The 24,574-nt window shown below is 35.1% G+C and overlaps 1 protein-coding gene across 6 annotated transcripts; it reads left to right on the top strand.

The window, feature by feature from the left end:
• On the top strand, nt 1-24,574 carry LOC141495455 (uncharacterized). 6 transcript variants are annotated; one of them, XM_074196777.1, is made up of 4 exons: nt 1-145; nt 13,225-16,771; nt 18,302-18,358; nt 19,188-24,574. In XM_074196777.1, the coding sequence occupies exon 4, from the start codon at nt 19,434-19,436 to the stop codon at nt 20,067-20,069; it is 636 nt and encodes a 211-aa protein (XP_074052878.1). In that variant the 5' UTR covers nt 1-145; nt 13,225-16,771; nt 18,302-18,358; nt 19,188-19,433; the 3' UTR covers nt 20,070-24,574. The 6 variants fall into 6 exon arrangements, with proteins under 6 accessions (XP_074052878.1, XP_074052880.1, XP_074052876.1 ...); XM_074196779.1 differs by lacking the exon at nt 1-145 and having other exon boundaries at nt 9,831-13,452; nt 16,601-16,771; XM_074196775.1 differs by lacking the exon at nt 1-145 and adding an exon at nt 9,831-10,501.

Genomic DNA, 24,574 nt, shown 5'->3' on the forward strand with positions numbered 1-24,574 from the left:
TAGCTGGAAATCCTGGAAGCTGAGTCAGGGAACTGTGCCTGGAGACTGGAAACGGACAAACACAAAACAAGTCACCCCACCAGACAGTCCCTGTGCCACAGCCAGGAGAGCGAATTGGAGTAGGCTACAATCTGGGATGCCAAAAGTAAGTCCAGTGGGGTTATGAGGGGGCAGTGGGGCCATGGGAACATGAGCACAATACAAGGAAATATTATAGAAGAATAGCGTAGATTTAGGTTTGAGAACAGAAAATCTTCTTGCTTATATCTCAAAATAGTGAGTTCCATCTTTCTAAATACCACAAACTGACTGTATAGCCAGCATATAAATCCTGTCTTGTGTATATCTTGTAGAGAAGTTCTGGCAGAAATATTAAAAAAAAAAGTTCTGTGTAAGGAATGCAAAAGTTTTTGAATATTTAACATTGTTTTAACAAGAGTCTTTGAGTCTGTCCTTTCTAAAAGCCTGAAAAAAAAAGAAATTAAGAACTTAGAAATAGAATTATGATATCAGATCATTAGAAGTCATGATTTTAGATCTGGAAAAATTAACTAAAATAGATTTTGGAGTTTACAACCATAGATATATCTGTAAGACTAGTTATACAGAAATCACTAATCAGTAGGCACAGTTCTAATCATACTATCTCCTGACTACATGGCTCTAATCATAGTATCTCTTATCTATACACACATGCACACACACACACACACACACACACACACACACACACACACAGAGGCACGCAGATACTTTCTTGTCTAGAGCATCTCTGCTGGCAAAGTCCTTTGTTATCAACTTTGTGGCAATTACTCATTCATGGCTATGTGTTCTGTTTGTCCCCTTCTCTTCCCCCAGTTTCCAACCCCTCCGTCTCTGGAAGTTTCCTGTGCAAATTCTAAACCACAGAGAGTATGCATCTGCATGGAAGGATATAAAACCTAAAATAGATCAATATTCAATCAGGATGTTGTTTCTTAAATGCCTCTTTCTATAACTATGAAGAAGGATGCTGAAATGAATTTATTTATGAAGCATTCATTCTCCTATAGAAGTCAAAAAGTGCTCTAATTTTATAGGGGTAATGCAATATAAAAGAATCATAGGTATTATTATTTGATGAGCAAGTCCTTGCTCAGGGGACTTTTCAAACTGAAAGTGTATGAACTATGAAAGTTTAAAATATGTTTTTTTGTCCTAGAATTTCAGAGGATATGAAAATATTTTGCCAGTTTCCTTTTTAGTATTTTTTATTTTCTTTTAGTTTTCTCAACTCATATTATAAGCAGATGTGGATGAAAATGAATGCAATGAAATATTTAATTATGCTATGCCTTTTATTTGCCAGATCTTGCTGTTTCTGTCTCAAGAGTTCTCACTTTTGAACCCTTCTCTCTCATATAACTGCCATCTCATTTCAGTATCTGGCCATCTCTCTCCTAGATTATTGAAATAACCTTTTCTAAAACAAAAATCTACTTTGTCACCATTCCAATTCCTTCCCTCTCAACCACTGATGTGTTAAGAGAAAGCAAAGCAAAAGCAGTTCCCAAGTTAGCCATTTTCAAAATAATATGTCTCAATCTTCATTCTGAATCCATTACTATCTTTCAGGAGGTACTTTCATACAAAGGAATCTGGAATCATCATAAGCCATCATAAGGTCATGTTTTCTGGCCCATCTTTTTTAAAAAAAGGAAGGTAGTGAGAACAGAGAGCATCCATGCTATAGATTTAATGCATTCAACTTCTACCTCTCACATCTCTTCTATTTCCCTTGTCCCAGAGGGACAGAGTGCAATCTTAGAGTCTTTTCTTTGTTTTCTTCCAAATTACTCTTTCAGTTAAAAACCTTTGTGGTTAGAATATGTTTTGCTTAGGGTTAATTGCTTTTCTAATTTACTCTCCCTCTCATTACCCTTTCTTCCTTCTCCCTTTCTTTCTTGTTTGCCAATTAAATGAAATTGATTTCTGTACCCAATTGTGTGTCTGTGTGTGTGTGTGTGTGTGTATGTGTGTGTGTGTGTGTGTGTGTATGGTGTGTGTGTGTGGGGGTGTCTGTGTGTGTGTGTGTGGGGGGTGTCTGTGTGTGTGTGTATGTATTCTTTGGATGTTTGACCAGTTCAAGTGCTACCTACACCCCTCCATCCACTTTCTTTGCAGTCTTCTTGACATCCAAATTTTGTGAGATAATTTCCACTACTTTCCTTTCTCTTCCATACTCCCACTGCAGTGTATTCTTTGTCCCTCTTTATTTTCATTCTAATTTTAAAAATAATCAAAGCACTCAAAACAAAGAAAAAACATATAATACAACATTCCCAGATCCCTTTGTCTTCTAATACTCCTTCAATGATCCCTGATCACACACCAGTTAAATAAAAACCTACTCTAAGAAGAACAAGAATAAGGGAAAATTCTTGAAACCAGTAATGTATATGGATTTATAAATAATTCATGCAAAGGAAATTATGATCATCTGAAACAAAGAACAACTTTCAGTTTCCTACAGCAACACCTTTTCTCAGTTGGCTGAACAAAACTTGTCCAGAAAAAAGTTGAAATTGTTTCTGCTCAGGATAGGAGATAAGCAAAAAACAATTTTTAAGGATATCCTGCTCCAAGGACTGGAAGAGAGCCAGCATGCATCCACAAAGGACCAGGGATATAGCTATTAATAATAGCCTGCATGTGAGCACCAAGAGTTACTATCAGCTTCATAGATTTATGTTCCTGATGGACCAATAAGTTTTTCAAAGACAGTATCCAAAGTAAGGTAAAGTGGGAAATTACTGTTGCTAATACTAATACAATTTGTCAACAATTGAAGATCATTGGGAAACTGAAAAATATATTTCCTGAGAGATAAAAGATATACCATAGCAACATTCATTGTCAACTGTCGGGCTATTTCTAGTATTAGTAAAAACACAGAGGTATTAGAGCATGGTACACCTTGGAGCAGGGTATTACAATGTGATTTGGACATACAGTGAATGGAAGAGAATAACAAGAGATTAGGGAAAATGCTGAATGCAAAGCAAAGGACTATATTTGGTAGGCAATAGGAAATTCCTGAAAATTCCATGAAGATGACATGACCAGATCTATAATGTAGAAAGATTCCATTAGTAGTAACAGTGTGAAGACTTGGAAGGGCAAAGAGTTATGATAAGTAAAAAGAACCACAACATTCTACTGATCTTTTTAATATCAACTACATTTCCCAATGTATCCTTACACTCAGAAAATATTATCCTTATAACAAGAAAGACAAAGAAGAAAAAAGCAATTTAGCAAACTAACATATTGAAAAGTCTGACATTATATGCAATGTTATACACACACACACACACACACACACACACACACACAGATACCTTTGAGGAAATGGAGGGAGAAGCTTTTCATATCTCTTCTTTGGGACCAAGTTGAATGATTATAATTTTTCAGAATTCAATTTTGAAAGAATGATTTTAGGGGGGCTATTGCAGTACTGCAATGTTGTTCAAGGATTGAAGTTGGTACTTATAGTTTAGGTCAAATTGGAAAAAAATTAGACACTGATAGATAAATAATTAGTTAATAAAATCAGATTTACAAAATCATAGGAAGGAAAAGTTAGTCGAAAAGAACATTGAGAGCTGATGAAACTGAGTAATGATTTCCAAGTGAGTTGCTCGTTGTATTCTGTCAGTCAAACCTTAAAGGGAATCAGTTGCTCTTCACTGTTGTTTGTACTCTGATGACCAGGAAACATTATCAAAGTCTTGAATCAAAGTCTCTTGAATCAATTGATTCTTGAGGTTCTCAATATATGTTACATATGCCTTTATTAAGTATTAACTATGTGTGAGGCACTAAGTTAGTCATTGGACTATGGACTATATGTATTGAAATTTCCTTTGTATGTGATTTTGATGCTGGGGAAAACTGTAGCCTGCTAAAAGTCTGGGATTCAGGATAATATGAAAGGATTCATTTAAAATGCTAACTCTGACCCAGAAGAAATTTCAGGAACAAAAAGCTTTATTTACGTATTGGTGTGATTAGCAAAAACTAAAGGAGAGTAAGAGTAAAGGCAATTGGAAACCACTGATCTAATTAACCCAAAGGGGGTTACCAGTAGCAGAAGCAGAAGCTCTCATGAGAGAATGAGCAGTAAGAAAAAGTATGAGAGGTTACCTGGGGAATCACACTGCCCAAGAGCAGGCTACCTTCACCAAAAAGACAACTCAACTGAGCAGAGAATGAGTTTTTAAAGAGATATATGTTGGGAAACATAGACACAGGAAACCCTAGAATTCTAAGTAGGTGGTGTGTGGGACAATTGCCACTTAAATAAATTTCAGAGATTTCTCAAAGTATGAAGAGAAAGTTTTGTTCAGTTCTTGAGGAATGGACCCCAATCAATTACAGAGATTGAAGCAAATGCAAAAGACCCAAGAATCACATTTATCCTAGCTGGATGAATGAAGAATGTTAGTTTTACACTCTAGACATGTAAACTAATCCAAGGAAAAGAGCATATGATTCAAACCGAAACCAGATTATCTCTTCATTTCCAGGAATTGAATGATTCTCTGGACTTCAACAGATAAGGTGGGGTCAGTTGACTCTTCACCAATATCCCAGAAGTTGCTTTGTCAAGGGAGAAGGGGCACATAGTTAACTATTCTCCAATCTATAATATTCTACTGAAGAAATCTCAGACTTCATCCCACTCAGTGGGAAGTCAGGTATCTCACAGAATAGAGATGAGAGAATGGGGGATATGTTGATAGGAGGTTTGGAAGACTTCTGGAAGGAAAAAAAAGCTTTTGTTTCTAAGAGATGTGAAACGTACAATAAATATTTCTTAGTTATCTTCTCTTTGCAGAGCACTGTGACAGATACTGGGGACTGTGATGAAAAAATAAATAGATTGTCATTTCTCTTATAGAAATTATAGGAGCACACCAGCAAAGGGAGGGGAAAGTCAAAAAATATTTATTACTCAGTATAGCGAGTGGTTAAGATCTGCCCCCATCTACATCCTGGTATTAGAGTCTGCAGATTCTCAAGTTGGAAAGCAAAAAGTAATAATAATAATACTAATACTAATAATGATGATGATGATAATGATAATGATAAAAGTAATAATAACTAGTATTTATATATCACTTTAAGTTTTGTAAATGATTTTACTAATATTATCTCATTCTATTCTCACAATAAGCCTGAAAAATGAGCACTCTTGTTATCCTGTTTTACAGATGTAGAAATTAAAGTAACTAAGGCATTTGAATAGTCAGTTGAGTCATGCAAATGACCTGCAGTCTATCTGAACTCACGTCTTCCTGATTCTAGATCCAGGGCCCTTTCAATAGCCCCATCTAACAGCTATTTATAGGCCTATCTTATATAGTTAATGGACAAAGGCGTCAATATGTGACATTTGAGAAAGGATTATTTTTTTATTTTTTTAAGGATATAGATTTATTTTATATTATTTCAATAATTTTGTTATAAGAGTAAACATAAACCCCCCTCCCACCCCAAGAAGATGAGAAACCTCAAGAATAATGTGTGTGTGTGTGTGTGTGTGTGTGTGTGTGTGTGTGTGAGAGAGAGAGAGAGAGAGAGAGAGAGAGAAGAAAATGTACTTCAGTCTGTGTTCAGATTCCAATGGCTCTGTCTCTGGGGTGAGTTGCCTTCTTTATCATAAGACTACCAGAGAAGTTGTTTCAATTTTTTCCCCACAGTTGCTATTACTAGCTGTGTTTCCCTCCACTCTATTCCTCTCTATTCTCATTTATTCTATTCTCTCTCTCCTTTCATCCTGTCCCTCTCCAAAAGTGTGTTGTATCTGAGTACCCTCTCCCTCAATCTTCCCTCTTTTCTATCACCTATTGCCCCTTCCCTCCCCCCATTCCCCCTTATCCCATCCCTTTCTTCTCATTTTGGGACCATTTGAATACTGAAAGGTCTCAAGTTCTTACCCTCCTGACATCACTCTCTGGGTATTTTCTGATCTGTCAGTATCAAGTCAGATAAGTGCTTACCATGTGCCAAACATGTATTTTTCCTACAATGCAATTCCCAGAGCTGAATATAATATTCTAAACAGGATCTGTCCTGCAGGGACCAGTGGGGCCATCTCCTCCCTTCTGTTGGAAATTATATTTCCACTCATTCAGCTTAATATCTCATCATCTCTTTTTACTTCCATTTCAAATATTGATTCAAATTGAACTATTTCTATCTATCATTAAAACCTCTAAGATAACTCTTAGAAAAATTAGTGCCTGTCAAGAGTTATCTCACCCTTCTAATATTAGAAATTCCTTTATAGGTCCTGACTAACCAGTGTTCCCTCAAGGGATCAGACTTATTAATACTGGGTGTTCACTCTAAGAATTTCCCAGGGGAATATAACTAAAGAAACAAGTATTTTTCCAGACTTGAATGTGACTTAAATCAAAGCATAAAACCATAACTATTGAAATTACAGGTTATCTGACTTCACTTGACCTAATCTGACATGGTTAATGGAAAAACTTGTATCTCTATAAAGTTCATGTGCTTGATGCCACATAGAGATAACATCATGATTCTTCCTGGATGGGAAATAGTGAATCACACATCTGTCCATTTCCCAATGTTCCTCTTTTAAGTTTCATAATCATTCATTCTGTAATAACTTGTAAAACAGCATTCTACATTTAATTTTAAGTAGTTGGATTTTGGTCTCCTCAGGTCTTGTTTGTTCATGTGTGACTGTAAATCTTACCACTCATGACCATCAAAATCTTTGACATTTCCATCTAATCCAAATTTCAGTCTTCAGATTTAGGGATAATTGTTTTGGTTTCTTTAAATCTGTTTTTCTCTCTTTTGTAACCTGATCTTTATAAAAGCTTACATAGTCTTGAGACCTAACTGAAATCTCTTTTTAACCCTTTCTCACTATTAACCTTTATCTTTGTCCCTATTTTTTATATAGTGACAAGGCTAGAAGCTATTTCATCACTTCCAAATCACAATATGTGAGTAAGACTAATTGGGCTATGTTCACCCAATATTATCCTGTACCCATAGTATGCCAGCATGATATCACATAATGGACCTTTTAGTTCTGATCATTTTGTAGTGATCATTTAGTTCTATTCATTTATTTTGATGGGGCCAAGGTGACCAATAATCATTGATTAAGTACCCATTAGGAGTCAGTTGCCCTCAAAGATTTAATTTAAATTCAATAAACATTTATTAAGTGCCTACTAAGTGACAAACACTGCTCTAATGTTTGGAGATTCAAAAGTGTTGGGAATCCAATCGGAAGCAAAAGACAGCTCCTGTCATCAAAGGATTTACACCCTAATAGAGGAGAGAACATGCAAACAGATATATACAAAGTAAGCTATATTGAGACAAATAGGAAGTAATTGAATGAGAGATAATATTGGAATTAAAAAAGGAAGGCTTCCTGTAAAAGGTGGAATTTCAGCTAAGATTTAAAGGAAGTCAAGGATGTTAGTAGTTGGAGTTGAGAAGGGAAAGTATTCTGTCATGGTGCAACCAGAGAAAATGCTCAATACTAAGATTTGGAGTGTATTTTTTTATGGGGAAAGCCAGAAGGTTGGTGTCATTGTATGAAAGAGTTTATAGAGGGAGTAATGTTTAAAAAGACTGGAAAAAGTAGAAGGGGACAAAGTTATGAAGAACTCTGAATGCCAAATAAAGCATTTTGTATTTGATCCTGGAGATGATAGAAACCACTGGAGTTCATTGAACAATGCTGTACCATGTTGAATATGTACTTTTGTAAAAATCGCTTTAGTGGCTTAATGAAAGATGGATTAGAATGAGAGAGAGTGGAGGTAGGCAAATGCAATAATCAAAGCATGAGGTGATGATGGCCTGGACCATAGTATTGGCAGAGTCAGAGGGGAGAAAGGGGCATATTTGATAGATGTGGCAATTGTGAAATCCAGAAATATTGGCTATGCTTGGATATAAGTTAAGAGATAATTAGGAATCCAGAATGACTCCTAGACTACAAATCTGAGGGACTGGGATGATAGCATTGCCTTTTAAAGTAATAAGGTAGGTTGGCAAGGTGAAGATTTAGGGAGAAAGATAATGAATTCTGCTTTGGACATATTGAACTTAAGCTATCTGCTGGACATTCATTTTGGGGTGTCTGAAAGGCATTTGGAGATTATAAGATTTGAGACTTGCAGAGCGATTGAGGCAGGAAGTGTAGATTTGAGAATCATCAACATAAAGATGGTAATTAAATCCATGGAAACTGATGAAATCACCAAGGGAAACATATTCTATTGAGTGAAGTAGTATACATATAAATATGAATATGATTATATAACTATATAGAGAGATGACTAAACATGTACACATATAAATATATATGTGAATAAAAATACCATCTGGCAGAGCAGCTAGTGAGGGAAGATGATCATACAAAGTGACTTATTCAAATCACATTAGCAAGTGATCTCAAGCCACAATGCAGATCTCCTAATTTCCAGTCCAATACTCTTTCCCAAAAAGCATAAAAAATAATATGCCCCTCTTGTGAGAAAAAGAAATCATACCATTCTGGTAGCAAAAGGATAATAATTATAAATAATTATAAATTTTTATATTGCTTCATGTGATTTTTATTATATTTATAATGTTAGGCCTCAAGTGGGAAGGAATCACTTAATCTAAGTGGTTCTAATGCCAATAGAGACTTGGCCAAAACAGACAATACTTTTTCACTGTTAACTTTCTGTCAGGTGGATAAGGCATGCAGTTTTTTGATTGAATAAATTCTTAACTTACTCCAAGGACCTTAAATCATTCTCCTTCTGTTGTTTGAGCTAACATCTGATCCTCTAACCAATCTATGGTCCCAATAAAGGAACTTTTCTTACTTGAACTTCACACAAGCTTGGTATCAATTAGTGACCCAAAGAACTTTTCTACTACATCTGTGACTGATTAGGAGTATCCCCCTTCTATATTTTCACCAGTCACCTGTTCTCAAATAAGTTCTTTCTTAGGTTATTCAATCTTGCTACCTGATTCACAACTTTTCTCCCTGACTGGGAAAGTTTCATGTGGGGATGAGCCTCTGATGATTTATATTAACATTGTATGCTTGCATGATTTTGTTTTGTTGGCATGCTGTGTTGCAAAACAATACTACCCATGATTATATGAACTACCTTAGTACCAGTTTTCTAGAAATCATAATCTTAGTCTTGTGACTAAACATTGACATTCTATCAATGAAGTATTATACCCAATTTGAATATTCCATGATTATTCTGATGTCTTTTTTCAGATAATTCTTTTGACCTGATGAATGACACTGGCCTCAATTTTTCATGATGATCTTTTTGGATTTTTTGGACATAGACAACAGAGATAGAGCAACAGTGAGTTGTGGTGACTTGGAAACAGATGAACATTGGGTCAATAAGAAAATACACATACAGTGAAGAAGGAGAAAAGAGTTTTTGTATTAATTAACACACTGTACTGGAGAATGAAGCAAGAGGGCTACTGAGATTCCAAGCAATTCTGAACTTCAGAGACAATGGAAACCATGGTGATAGGGGTGATCCTGACTTTGTTTGCTATTATACTGGTGACTTTTTGTATCCTCTGCTGGTCCAGTTATAATAAAGTACCCTGGAATCAGCACCAAGACAGTATCCCACATTTTACTTTGGCCACTTTTCATAGGGAAGCTTCTTTTATTGATAGACCTAGTGGTCAGCATTCTAATTCCCATTCATCTCCCAACCAAAGAAATTTATTTTCCATTATGTGAAGTCTTATCTAGGGTTAATTAGAACTCATCTGTATCCCTTCTGATGTCTATGGAGCAGCCAATTGTCAAAAAGGAGAAGACACTGGAACAGAAAACATTATCCTTATTTTGGACGATGTTATGAAATTGTCAAAGAGAGAGCTTGGCTAGACCTCTCCATTAATCACAGCAATGTCCTCTTGAATGTTCAAGTTTCAAACACTGACACTTCTTCCCTATTATTAAAAGATTAAGTGATAATAGAAGCCAAATAAGAAAGTTTGCATACTTTCCATAAAGAGATGAATTCAAATCAATCTAATTCTACATTTATTAAATGTTTGTTCATTTGTGAAGAACTCTAATAAATGCACTTTCCTTTAATATTTCAAGAAGACGTGAGATTCTGGCCTTTTAAAAATAAAGCAATTCCTAGAGATTGTGTCCTGAAAACCATGCAAGTTGGGCAAATTCAGCTTGGTAATATGACAGAATCACCAGGCAGGCTAGAAGGAGCTTTTCAGCCCCTCCCTGTCCTTTGTAAGAAGTTATTATATGCATTCCAGACTTGGAGAAAAAAGTTATGCAAATACACAGAGGCAGAAAGTGAATTGTTGGATGCAGGAGAGAGGTAGGAGGCCAGTTTGAGAGAAATGGAGACTGTGTCACTGGAAATAATATGAAGTGGCTGGGAAGGTAAGATGGAACAGGGGTTTAAACACCAAGTTGAGGACTTTGCATTTTTTCCTAGAGTCAATATAAATGGAAGGATATTGAGTCTGGGATATAAACATGATTAGATATGGGTTTCACATTTGGCAGCTGTACAATGGAGAAGAATATGGAGCAAGGATTCTTAATATGAGAATCATAAGCTTGTTTTTAAAAACATTTTTATAGATTAATTTCTATGTAGTTGGGAGTGTTTTTTTCTTAATTATGATTATAGCAATTTATTTTCCTAATGTTAAAACATTCTTGCATTCTTGGAATGAATTCAGTTTTGAATGCTGAATAATCATTTAAAAATAATACTATAGTCTTTATATTAATATCAAGTATTTTTTCATCAAAATTCATTAGTGGTAATGACCTTTAGTTCTCTTTATCTGTTTTATAACTTTCTGACTAGAATGCTATCATTAGTGGTCTCCCAATAGAGGCTTAGTATAGTTTTCCTTCTCAATTTTTGAGAATAATGGGTATAGAAGATATACTATTTTCTCTACAACATTTGATAAGTTTCACCTATAAATGTGTCTGGACCTAATTTTTTTTTTCTTTTTCAATTCTTTGTGACTCATTTGTTCCTATTATCTTTTATCATATTGTTTCATGTCCAGTTAATCAGAATATATTGTATCTTTTATGAATAATTCTCCATTTCTTTCAAACCCACAGGTTATCATATAATATTGAATGTGTTGTGCAAGCCTTAAAATAATATATATGCATATATATATATATAAATAAATGCTAGATATCATTATTAATTGCTCATTGTTGGCTGAAATAGAACGATTAACCCATTAACCTATAAATGTTTATGTAAAGAGTAGGAAACTCTAAGAAGACTGAAGAGTAAAAGCAAGAACTAGGGAGAAGCTAGGTATAGTAGGGGATAGATCACTGGTCTTGGAATCAGGAGTTCTTGAGTTCAAATCTGGCCTCAGACATTTACTTGCTATATGACCCTGGGCAAGTTCAGTTACTTCAAAAAAATAAATAAACCAAAAAAAGCCCCTAAGAATTAGAAGAGGAAGTAAATAAAAGTGACTGCAAACTACTTCTTCCCTTTGTTATTACTGGAACACAGAATTTCCCTGGGCATCTGAGACCCCCAGAGAAAAAGACAACATTTCTATATATTATGACCTTGCTATCTGGTCTACCCTGATATCAACATTGCCCTCAAACCACACATTTTTTTGCCAAAGGCCAACAGAAATACTAGTGTGGCCTCATCAGAGGCAGGACTAAGAGAAGTGGCAGGGCTAAGAGAAGAACAGGAAGAATTGAAGGAACAAGGAAGATACAGGTCAAGTAACTTCTGAGAAAAGGAGTGAGGAGGCACTGGTGATAGAGTGTCAAGCCTATAATCAGGAAGACCTGAGTTCAAATCTGCCTTCAGACACAGCATTAATTCTGTGATCCTAAATCCCTTAAGTGCTGACTGCCTCAGTTTCCTCATCTATAAAATAGGGATAACAAAAGCCCCTATGTTCAAAGGTTGTTGTGAGGATGGAAATGAGATAATATTTGCAAATTTTAAAGCATTGCATTTATTTTTTTCTTATAATCATAATCTAAACTCCTTGAATATAGGAGCCTTGGCTAATACATCTTCTTATCTCTTCAGTGACAAGCACATTACATTAGTAATAGGCAATGTGTAATAAATGCTTGTGAAATGGATGAATGGATGAATGATATAGACTTTAAGATTGTCTTTCATTAGATTCTAGCACATTCCTCATTCCTTACCTCAATTTCTATTCCAGAATCCCCTGCCCCCCTTCTGAGATTTTAATGATAATTTTCAATTGTTTCATCTTATACATTCACATGGAAGAAAAATTAAAATGGGAAAAGGAGCAACTCAATTATGGATAAAATGTTATTTCTCTATCCAACCTCTAAAATGCTCAAAACATTATAAGGAGCCATGGAAGACTCACTGTAACTCGGAAAGGAATTACATGATTTTAAAGCCTAGAAAATGAATACTGTCTCTCTCCTTTCCACCAAATATTTTAAAAATATTCAAAGATTTCTGTACACCCCCACACCCTATTCCAACAAGTCCTTCTGGGATTGTTTCCTTCAGTTCAATAACAATTAGAAGACAGCATGCACCTTCTGAGAGGAAATAAATCAACAGGCACCTTTGGCTGAAACATCCAGTTTTATTGAAATCTGGAAAGGGGGAAGTCCTTGGGTTACTGTGTTTTAATAGGATTGGCACCAGACTTGTAATTTCACTGGTACAGGGGACTCCCATTTGAGGAAACTTCCTCCATCAGTGTTTATCAATATCTTATCTGAAATTATTCTTAAAGAATTTCCAAGAGCACTGAGAAATAACTAGTGTGGAGATAAAAAGCTAATGGATATTAGCGAAAGGACTTAAACCTGTCCTTTTAGGCTCCAAGACCAACTCATCTCTTCATGGGTTGTGTAAGTTTAAAAAAAAAAAGAGGGGGTGGAACTTCCAGCTTAAAAAGGGAGGAACCTTTCTCAGAAGGGGTGGAACAAAAGCTTACTCAGAGCCTTTACGAAAAATGTCCAAAAAAATTTCTCATGTGGTTGAAGTTTTTTAACTGCTATCTAAAGCCAAAGGAAGACACACAGGAAACAGGAGTACAAATTAGTTCCTCATTCACCTTGTTTTTTCAAAGCGATCTTTTGTTATTCACCAGACTCAGAGGCCAGTGTCTGCTGCTGCTGCTGCTGTATGTAAACCAAAACCCAGCCTTCCCTTCCTGGGGATCCAGCCCTCTCTCCCAGGCAAGGAGTGTTGCTGCTGGTAGCTGCCAAAAAAACTGAAAAGTAAAAAACAGACTGGAGATGCATGGAACTGGACCCTCCTCGGCTCAGAGCTAATGGAAGTCAGCAAAGAGAACACAAGGATGTCTGCTGGGGATAATGTATGTCTTTATGTGGGAATGATTCTATTTCCAGTTGTGGGATGGACTGATAGATTCAGAATTTGAGAGTGGAAGGGATCTTAGAGTTTATATATAATTCAATTCCTGAATCTTACAAAGAAGGAAACTAGGACCTGGGGAGGTGAATATTTTTTGTTTTTTTGTATTTTTGTGGATGGACTGATAGATTCAGAATTTGAGAGTGGAAGGGATCTTAGAGTTTATATATAATTCAATTCCTGAATCTTACAAAGAAGGAAACTAGGACCTGGGGAGGTGAATATCTTTTGTTTTTTTGTATTTTTGTAGGGTTTTTTTTACTTTTTTCAGTTTAGCTATAAAAATTTTTCTGTGTCTGTATAAGGATATTTGCCATTTGTATAAAATGATGGTCCAATTAGAGGAGAAAATGTCTAAAGCTGGGTTAGAAGAAATAAAGTCCCATAGGCTATTTATCCCCCTTGTTTTGTATAAGTGTGGCCTCAGTGAGGTGTGTTGTATTTTTTTTAAACTAAAAATATGAAGTCATTTCTTCCCTGGTTAAACTCAACTCTCCAGATGCCTATGAGGAAAAGGAAACTAGCACCACTTATGACATTTTTTGTTTTACTCTGAGAAAAAATTCAATAATTCCCAGTTCAAGTTAGTCACAGAAAGTCATTGATTTATTCAAAAGGAACAAAACTGGTTTGAGGCAAAGATCCCTAGCTTTAAAGTCAGAGGACCTACCTACTCAGTCATTTATTAATTGTACAGTGTTTGACAGGTCACTTATGCTCTTTAAGATTCTGCTTCCTTATCAGTAGCATGAATGAGACTAGAAAGTCTCTGAGGTTCTTTGCAATTCCAAGTTTTCATAATAAGCAGAAGTCAACCTTCCTTTAGCTACTTCTCATCAATTCCTAGGGTTGAATAAACCAAGCCATTCCTGCTTCCATGGCATCTTTTTATATATTTGAAGGGAAATTGGTCAATTACCCCAACTCTTTTCTTCTTCAGACTAAAACCCCTACTTCCTACAGAAAATCTCCATATGACATGGTTTTGAGTTTCTATATCCTCCTGGTTCCCATGATCAAAACACAATTCAAGAAGAGGCCACTGATGGTACAGTGTCCTGAGGTCAGGTATGGGCCTGGAGTAAGGAAGACATAAGTTCAATTATTGCTTCAGACACACTTACTAACTTTGACCCTGGACAATTTATTTAATTTCTATTTGCTTCAGTTTCTTCTGTAAAATGAGGATAGTAATATGTTTATTTGTTAGGCATGTTATGAAAATCAAATGAAATATTATTCAATAAAAAGCTACTTAGTTCCCCACCCTTGTATATCCTTTTCATAATATGGTTCCCAGAACTAGAGAAAGTAGTCAAAATGTGATCTGATCAGGGGAAATCATAGTTTCTTCATATTCCATTACTCAATCTATACTTTAAATGATGAATGTTACCTAAAGTTATATTGATTATTTTTAGCTATCACTCCTACAATAATTGTGATTTCTTTTGTTTCTTGTTTTTTGTTTTTATTTTTAATCATGATCTGTTTTCAAAATGTTTCTCACACTTGAAGCAGAATTTTTAAAGCATAAAGGCAATTATTTACAAGTTAATCAAGCAATCAGCAAGCATATATCAAGAAACATTTATTGGGCACCTTGGTAGATACAAAGGAAAAGAGCAAAATAATTCCTACTCCAAAAAGGTTGCATTCTAAGAGGGAATACAATCAATATTTATATAAATATATATGTATATGTATTTATTATATATACATATATACAATATAACTATAAAGAGAATAAATACAAGGTACAGTGTAAAATATTTAAGGAGCAAGTATACCAACATCAGGGAAATCAAGAAAGGCATCATATAGAAGATGGTATTGGGTTCTCACCTTCAAGGTAGAGATGGATTCTATGAGGTAGAAATGAGAAGGAAATGCATTTAGGTATTGGGAATAGCTAATTCAAAGAATAGAGATTGGAAATGGAGTCATGTGTGAGTAAAAAAAAAGCAAAGACTCTTGAATGGATGCCAGAGTACAGGAGAGGAAATAATTTGCAACAAGTCTAGAAAGATAGATTAGGTAACATAGAAAAGAGTTCACATTTCATTCTGAAGGTAACAGGGAACCACTGGAGTTTATTGAGTTGGGAAGTGACATGTCTTATCTGTGCTTAAGGAAATCACTTTCCTATCTGTGTGATGGATGGACTGGAGTAGGAAGAGCCATTAGGCAAGGAGACCAATTAAGAGGGTGTTGCAAGAATATAAAGAAAAAATGATATAGGTCTCAATGCCTCCCAACACAATGGAGATGATTCACATGAGAACTTAAGAGATTGCTGAGAGAAGAAGTATAAAAGGAGAAAAAAGAAAAAGATTTCAGAATAAATATCTTGGAAACATCTAGGATTAGAAGTAATTAAAAGAATGATAAGTCAATAGAAGTGATTGAGAAAAGGCATCAGTCAGTTAGAAATAGAATTAGATCATGCTATCACCAAAACCCAGAGAGATAGAAGTATCTAAAAGGGCAGGGCAATACACAGTGTCAAAAATAAAAAAAGCAAAGTTGTCAAAAATATTGGGAATGAAAGAAAACACCATGTAATTTGTCAGTTTTAAGATCCCTGGAAATTTTGGAGTAGGAAGTTTAAACTGAGTGAAATTAGAAGAAAAGTTATGAGTTGAAGAGAAAAAGTGGTAGAAGTAGGAGACATGAGAGATTATGACTTGCAGTTTTACTGTGAAAGGGAAGAGAGATATGAGTTGATAACTTGTGTTGATAGGAGGGTTTCATGAATTTTTTTTTTAAAAAGGAAATGAGCATTTTTAAAGTCAATAGTTAAGGAATCATTAGATAAGGATAGGATAAAGATTAACAGGATTGAGGCTGTGATTGAAGGAAGTAAGGAATCAAACTGTAGTAAGGAAAATAGTAAAATTACAAAGTTTGCAAATCACAAAGTTTCTTTTAAGGAAGGAAAGGCAATAAACATTTATAAATTATTTACTATATAGCAGGATCTATACTCAGAATTTTTAAAAATGTAATTGTACTAGATTGGTTAAGATTTGAACTCAGATATTGCTAACTTCAGATCCAAAACTTAATGATGTCATGGGCTTATGCAGCAGGATCAGGCTTTATTATCAAAGACTGCGGAGAAGAAGGAAGGAAGGATGAATGGGATTACTGGACTTCAATTAGACTGAATTCTTCTTTAAATGTTAGGATTCACTTGTGAATTCATCTGGTCCTAGACTTCTTTATCCTGTTCAGTCAATCTAGGCAATTTATGCTTTGTAAGTATTCATTCATTTTATTTAGAGTTATAAGTTTTAATGGCATATAGTTATGAAAATGACTTAAAAATTCTTTTGCCTCATCTTTGTTGGTTATGAATTCAACCTTTTCATTTTTGACACCAATAATTTGATACCAATAAATTGATACCAATAATTTTCTCATAGTTAAAAAATAAAATTAGTATGTTGTTTTTTATTTTTTAATAAATACTAAGTTTTGTAAATGAAGGTTTTTCTTTAAATTACAATATAATTAAATCACCTTTGATTTTTCAGGATTTCTGTCTTGGTATGTCTCTGAGGGTTTTTAGTTTGTTGTTGCTCTAAAATTTTTAGTTGCATGCTAAGTTCATTAATATAATCTCTCTCTCTCTCTCTCTCTCTCTCTCTCTCTCTCTCTCTCTCTCTCTCTCTCTCTCTCCCTTAAGCATTTAGCAGTATAAAATTTTTCCTAAGACCTATTTTGACTGCAACCCACAAAAACTGGTAGCTTTTCTCATTGTTGACACTAGCTTTAATGAAAGTAATGGTTTATTTCTGATTTAATTTTTTTGCCAACTTACATTATTTACTTCTTAATTTTAAATGTAATTTTGTTGAATTATTGTCAAGAATAGATGCCCATAGGGGCAGCTAGGTGGCATAGTGGATAGAGCACTGGTCCTGAAGTCAGGAGGACCTGAGTTCAAATCCAGCCTCATACACTTAATAATTACCTAGCTGTGTGACCTTTGGCAAGTCACTTAACCCCATTGCCTTGCAAAAACTCTAAAAAAAGAATAGATGCACATAATATTACCACTTTTCTATATTTTTGAGGGTTTTTTACCATAATACAAGATATTTTTTTTTGTCAAGGGGGCCTATGCAATGGATAATCATTATTCTCCTTTCTATTTCTATGTATACATATTTCTGGATAGACCTCCAGTTGTCTATCATATCAGTGTTGTCTATCACTGTATTCCTCATAGATTTTTCTTTTTTTATTTTAATGTTGGATTTATCTAGATCTGAGAGGGTTAAATTGAGACCTCAAGTACAGTTTAATATCACTAGTTTAATTGTCTATCACCATCTATTACTTATTTACATTTTGCAAATTCTTCCAAATGCCAATTGGGACATATATGTTCAATAATGATATTAATTCTTTGTCTATGGTATCTTTTAGTAAAATGTAATTTCTGTGATTTACTCTTTTGATTAAGCCTATTTTTTGCTTTAACTGTCTGAAATCATGATTGTTGCCTTCCTCCCCCCCCTTTAAATGAAGCATAAGGGATCCTGCTGTAGTCTATTAACTCTGTATCCATCTGCATCAGGTCTGTTTCTTGGTTTGCTATATTCAGATTTCACTTTCACTCTACTATTTCTTTAATATTATGGGGTAGTCATCTTACTTACAGTCACTGTCATAATTGCTAAATGTGAATTTGCTTCCATCCTATTCTCTTATATACATCTTTCTTTCTTCCCTCTCCCCAAGGATATGCTTTGTTTCTGACCACTGGTTTTTTTTTTCAGAATGCCTATAGTTTTATACTCTGCACTTTATCCTCTCCTCTCTCCATTCCTTCTTGGGTAAGATGAATTTTGGTATTAAATGTGTGTGGATGTATATTTTTCACTCCTTATACTAATTTAGGTGAGAATGAGGTTAATTTTTTTTTCCTATTTGGTCCTATTCTCCCCTTTGTGGTATAAATTCATCATTGCACTATCCAATTATTTATATTCAGCATGGTACATGTATTTCCTGAGTCATTATGTAGGGGAATGAGGAGAAATTAAGGCAAAATTTCCTTTCTATTACACTCCCATCACATGTTAACACAGCATCATCCTTTAAGATTTAAAGCTCCTCACAACCTAGGCCCCTCCTACTTAACCAAGCTTATGACACATTATGGTCTACAATGTACTCCACAATCCATTGATAATGACTTTCTTATTATTCTTCACATTTGATATTCCATTTCCCATTTCTGTGCAATTGAACTAGTTGTGTCCTGTACCTGGAATGAATTCCCTTCTCACCTCCTTATACTGGGATCTCTGTTTGCTTTTAAGTCTTAGACTAAATATTACCTTATGCTTGAAGACCATCTTCCTACCATAGCACTGCTTACCAATTTAGACCCTCAACTTTTACTGCCTTCCCCATAATAAATTTATTTACATTTTGTCTCTACCTATATCTGTGTATGTTTTCTTCTAGAAGACAAATTGAATTGTGTGTGTGTGTGTGTGTGTGTGTGTGTGTGTGTGTGTGTGTGTGTGTTTGTGTAGATCTAGCATTTAGAGCTGTACTGGACATAGAAGAAATTTACAAATGTTGATACTCATATATCCAATATATCTTTGATAAAGTTTTTCATTTCCAAACCTAATTTTCCTATGATTTCTGTAGTTTTGTTTTTCAGAAGCTTTTATCAAATGAGAAAATCTCTGAATAAGATGAAATGGTGGAATCTGAAAAAAATGGAAACATATTGGTTATGAACCAAGAGATCCAGGGATAAGTGGCTATGTGGGTTTTGAAAAAGCTACAACAAGAAGGAAGAAAATGTTTGGTATATAATTGGATGAGTGGACAAGACTACGCTTTCTTTATCAATGCTGCTTTGAAGTTTTAAAGACTTACATACTGAAAAACATGGATACTATTTTCATTATAATGATTATTGTTATTCCTACTATATTTATTTTTGGTTGTTTGTTGCGTTATTTTTTATGCTCTAAGACTCACCAACGTAACACTCACCAACAATGCAATTCATCAGAAAACCATGGTTTCTGGGGAGGAGGTAATACCTGGGGAGGAAATAATGCTTTTGAAAGAAATTATCCCTGGGAAGGAAATGATTTTGGGAGAAGAGATCATGCTTGTGTAATAACTAATTCTTATGGAGGAGATGATGCTTGTACAATTGCTAATTCCTGGGGAGGAGGTGATGCTTGTGCAATAACAGCTAATTCCTGGGGAGGAGGTGATACTTGTGCAAAAGCTAATTCCTGTGGAGGAGGTGATTCCTGGGGAGGAGGTGATGCTTGTACAATAGCTAATTCCTGGGGAGGAGGTGATGCTTGTGCAATAACAGCTAATTCCTGGGGAGGAGGTGATACTTGTGCAAAAGCTGATTCCTGTGGAGGAGGTGATTCCTGGGGAGGAGGTGATGCTTGTGGAGGAGGTGATTCCTGGGGAGGAGGTGATGCTTGTGGAGGAGGTGGTGCCTGTGGAGGAGATGATGCTTATGGAGGAGGTGATGCCTGTGGAGGAGGTGATTTTTGAAGAGGAGATAATAGGGGAAAGTGATCCATATTAACATTAACATAGATTAATAAATTCTGTCTGACTGACTTGAACAATATGTTAGCCTCTGTCCACTCATGGAATGGAACACAGTTATTACCTGATAAGCTTAAGTCCTTGTTTCCTTCTGGAGTTTGTATTTGAGACTGAATGAAAAAGTTCATTCAAGCAGGAGAAAATAATTTTTACAAAAAGAAGCTCCTGAAGTATGGCAGGCTAAAGATAAACAAATAAGAGTCAAAAGAATTAGAGAAAACTTTGAACTTATATGTCAATCTGAGGAGATATTGGGAAGATGATTTTTCTCAAAATGTTTTTTGAAATAGATGACGTGAATCAGATTATGATAATCACATCATATTCTAGATCTAGCTGGCAAATTAAGTGCAAGAGAAACCAGGATCTCAAAATATCTATCCAAGATTTTTGAAGGACTTTGAAGATCTTTTCCCCCTCTAGGAAATGTAATGGCAAATGACAATCATGCTAGATCCATGAAGAAAAAATAGTTTCTAAGGGAAACTAGTATCTTCAAATTTCATATCAGGTAAACTAGTGGGATTGATGTTAGGAAGATCTTATTGAAATTCTTTACTTCTTTTAAGAACTAGTTTAAATGCCACGTTCTCCATGAAACCTTTTTGATTCTCCCAACTGAGTGAGATCTGTATCCACTCAAGTTATATTAGGGCATTTCTAGAGACTCTTTTCCCTCTATTTTGCACACATTTGTATTAAATTCAAGTCTACTTGTGCTAGATTTATTTGAATCTCTCTATCACACAGTTATAAAAATGATTTTTAGTTCAGTGAGATCAAAAATATTTAGCACTGTTAATAAGTATAATAATGGCAAATAAATTTATATTTTTTTCTGTTTGTCTCATTCTTTTAAATTTGTTTTTCTGTATACGTTTCTAATGTTCATTATGTAATAGTAGAATAAATACATATATAATGTGTTACACATATAGTTTAAAACTCTTAACACACATGGTTGGACTTGAAATTTTGGCACCCTCTATCCTGGAAGTAGAGCCCTACTTTAATAGGATTAAAATCCAAGATATGGACTGGGAAAATGAGAAAACAATAGAAAAAATTTGACCATCAAAAGTTAGTATAGTGACATGGAAGATCAAAACAACCTCTCAGAATATATATAATAAAATAATAAATATTAAGCAAGCAGGTTTGACATTTTTTTTGGTTTGACAATTTTGGATATTTTTTTTACTGATAAGGTTGTGCAAATAGCAAAGTTCAGAGATCACTAGCATAGACAAGGAGGTTAGAAAGGATAATAGATAGTTGGATCTGGGCTCGTACAGGAAGAGAAATTTTCTAGCTTATCTTTTATTTTTTTTTCTTTCTTGGTTTCTATGAGCCAATGAGGTTAAGTGACTTGTCCAAGGTCATGCAGCTATTAAGTTCCAAGTGTCTGAGACCATATTTGAACTGAGGTCCTCCTGACTCCAGGGTCAGTGTTCTATTCACTGTGCTATTCAGCATCCCCTAGCATATCTTTCAAACCTTCATAATCGACAAAAGTCATCAGCAAACAAAGTATAATAATTTAATTTTGTTGTGACTCTGGTCTTCAAACTCATTTATTTAATGAAAGTTAAGGCCTCTACCAGCAATTCACTGGATCTTGGCCAGCAGAGTGCTAGCTTTACCACAAAGACACTTTCCTTTGGAGTTTCCCTTTCTTTTGCCATTATCACAGTCCTTGGAGTGTGGAATCAAGATGGCAGAGCAAAGTCAGTGACTCACTTGAGTTTTTCCCACACCTTTAACCATCCAAATACCTTTAATGACTTAAACAAATTCTAGCACAGAACTCACAAAAAAACTGAGTGAAAAAATTGTCCAGTCAAGACAACTTAGAAGGTCAGCAGCAAATGTCTGTTGTACCAGGGTAAGAAGACAAAGTCTAATCCACATGACACCAGAGCAGTCCCTGACCCACTGATCCAGGAGCAGAGGAGCCACTCCTTGCAGCCACAACAGTGGGCCATTTCTAGAACTCTCAGCCCACAGAAGCTAATGAAATCAAACAACTGGTCAAAGGGAGATTTCAGGGATCTCTTGCTAACACTAAAGCAGGACTCTGTTGCTTTACCCATACTCAGATACAGGTTGCAGTCCTGAGTGGCAGTCCCAAAACAAGGAAGAGAACTAGCACACCAGAGCTTATAGCTACAGGTGAGCAAGGAATCTCCTCACACTTCCAAGGCAGAAAAGATATATCATATCTCCTTGGAAGAATTGAAAAATTGATCATACTCTTTTGAAAAGGTGACTATTCAATGAAATAGGGAGCTTTAAGCATTTTTGATGAAAAGACCAAAACTGAACAGAAAATTTGATTTTCAAATAATAAACTCAAGAAGGATCAAAAGGTAAACAGGAAAGGGATATCCTAAGGGATGTCATTAGGTTAAACTGTTTACATCGTATTGCATTACATGGGAAGATAATATGGTAACTCATAAGATAGTTAGAAGGAGTTTATACAAACATGCATACATACATACATATATATATATATATATATATATATATATAGAGAGAGAGAGAGAGAGAGAGAGAGAGAGAGAGAGAGAGAGAGACAGACAGAGACAGATGTAGAGGGCACAGGAATGAGTTAAATAGGAAGTGACGATATCTAAAAAATAAAATTATGTAATGAGAGAGGAATATACTGGGAGAAAAGGAAAGGGAGAGAATGGAGTAAATTACCTCATGTATAAAAAGGCAAGCAAAGAAGGGATGGCAGATTGGGGGAGGGAGTCCAGAAACAAAACATTTCTAAGGAGGGACAAGGTGAAAGGAGAAAATGGAATAAATAGGTAGAGTGGAAAGAGGAAAATATATTTAGCAATATTAACTATGGAAAAAAAATTTGAAGTAAGTTTCCTCTTATAAAGGACTCATTTGTCAAACATAGAGACCTAAGTTAAATTTGTAAAATTCAGATCCATTCTTCAATTGGTAAATCATCAAAAGATACGAACATGAATGAAAAAAATGCAAAGGAAAGTGGCCTAACCATACCAGATGAAAAATATTATTATGAAGCAGCAAATCATCAAAACTCTTTGATACTAGGGGCTGCTAGCTGGCACAGTGGATAGAGCACCGGCCCTGGAGTCAGGAGGACCTAAGTTCAAATCCATCCTCAGACACTGTGTGACCTTGGGCTTAACCCACTTAACCCCATTGCTTTAAATACATAAAAAATATAAAAATAAAAAACTATGATACTAATGAAGAAATAAAGTGTTAAATCAGTGGAATAGATTAGGGACAAAAGAAAGAGTAGTAAATGATTAGAGTAATCTCCTATATTAAGAACACAAAGACTCCTGCATCTGAGATAAGATACTCATTCTTTAACAAAAGCAGCTGGGAAAGTTGAACCAACATAGACCAACATCTCATGGGTCCAGGATTTAGACATAAAGGGTGATTCTCTAAGTCAATTAGGGGAACAAGGAGGGTAGCTAGGTGTCATGGTGGATAGAACCCTAGCCTTGGAGGCCAGGGGATGAGAGTTCTAGGAGTTCCAATCTTACCTCAGACACTTGACTCTTACTGTGTTATCTTGGGCAAGTCCCTTAACCCTGATTGCCTTGCATCTAGGGCCATCTCCAGTCACCCTGATTCATATCTGGCCACTGGATCCAGATGACTCTAGAGGAGAAAGTGAGGCTGGTGACTTAGCACAGCACCCCCTCACTCAAATCCAATTCATGTACTTGTCATGACATCACCTCCCTGATGTTGTGGTCTTCTTCAAAAGCAAATAACAAATGTTATTATTATTATTGTTATTTTATTAGAGAACAAAGAATAGTTTAGTTGCCAAATCTATGGAAAAGGGAAGAGTTTATGATCAAAGAAGCAATAGAGAACATTATAAAATGCAAAAATGAATAATTTTGATTACATTACATTCAAAAGTTTTTGCATAAATAAAACCAAAGCAACCAAGATTAAAAAGAATGTAGCAAGTTGAGAAACAGTTTTTACAGACAGAATTTCTGATAATTCTCATTTCTAAAGTATCTAGTGTTGTGAGTCAAATTTACAAGAATATAAGTCATTCCCCAATTACTAAATTGTCAAAGAAATGAACAGATAATTTTCAGATGAAGAATTTAACACTATCTAGAGTCAAATCATTATTGATTAGAGAAATGAAAAGTAAAACAGCTCTGAGGTATCATCTCACAGCTAAAAAATTGAACTATATGACAAAAAGTCAAATATTAGAGGGGATGTGGGGAAAATGGGACACTAATACATTATTTGTGGAGTTGTGAACTGATCCAGTCATTCTGGAGAGAATCTGTAACTTTGCCCAAAGTGCAAAAGAACTGTGTATACCCTTTGATACAGCAATACCACCACTAAGTCTGTATCCCAAAGAGATCACAAGAGAAGGAACAAGCCCACATGTACAGAAATATTTATTG

Source organism: Macrotis lagotis, chromosome 8 (assembly GCF_037893015.1).
Source record: "Macrotis lagotis isolate mMagLag1 chromosome 8, bilby.v1.9.chrom.fasta, whole genome shotgun sequence".
Lineage (NCBI taxonomy): Eukaryota > Metazoa > Chordata > Mammalia > Peramelemorphia > Peramelidae > Macrotis > Macrotis lagotis.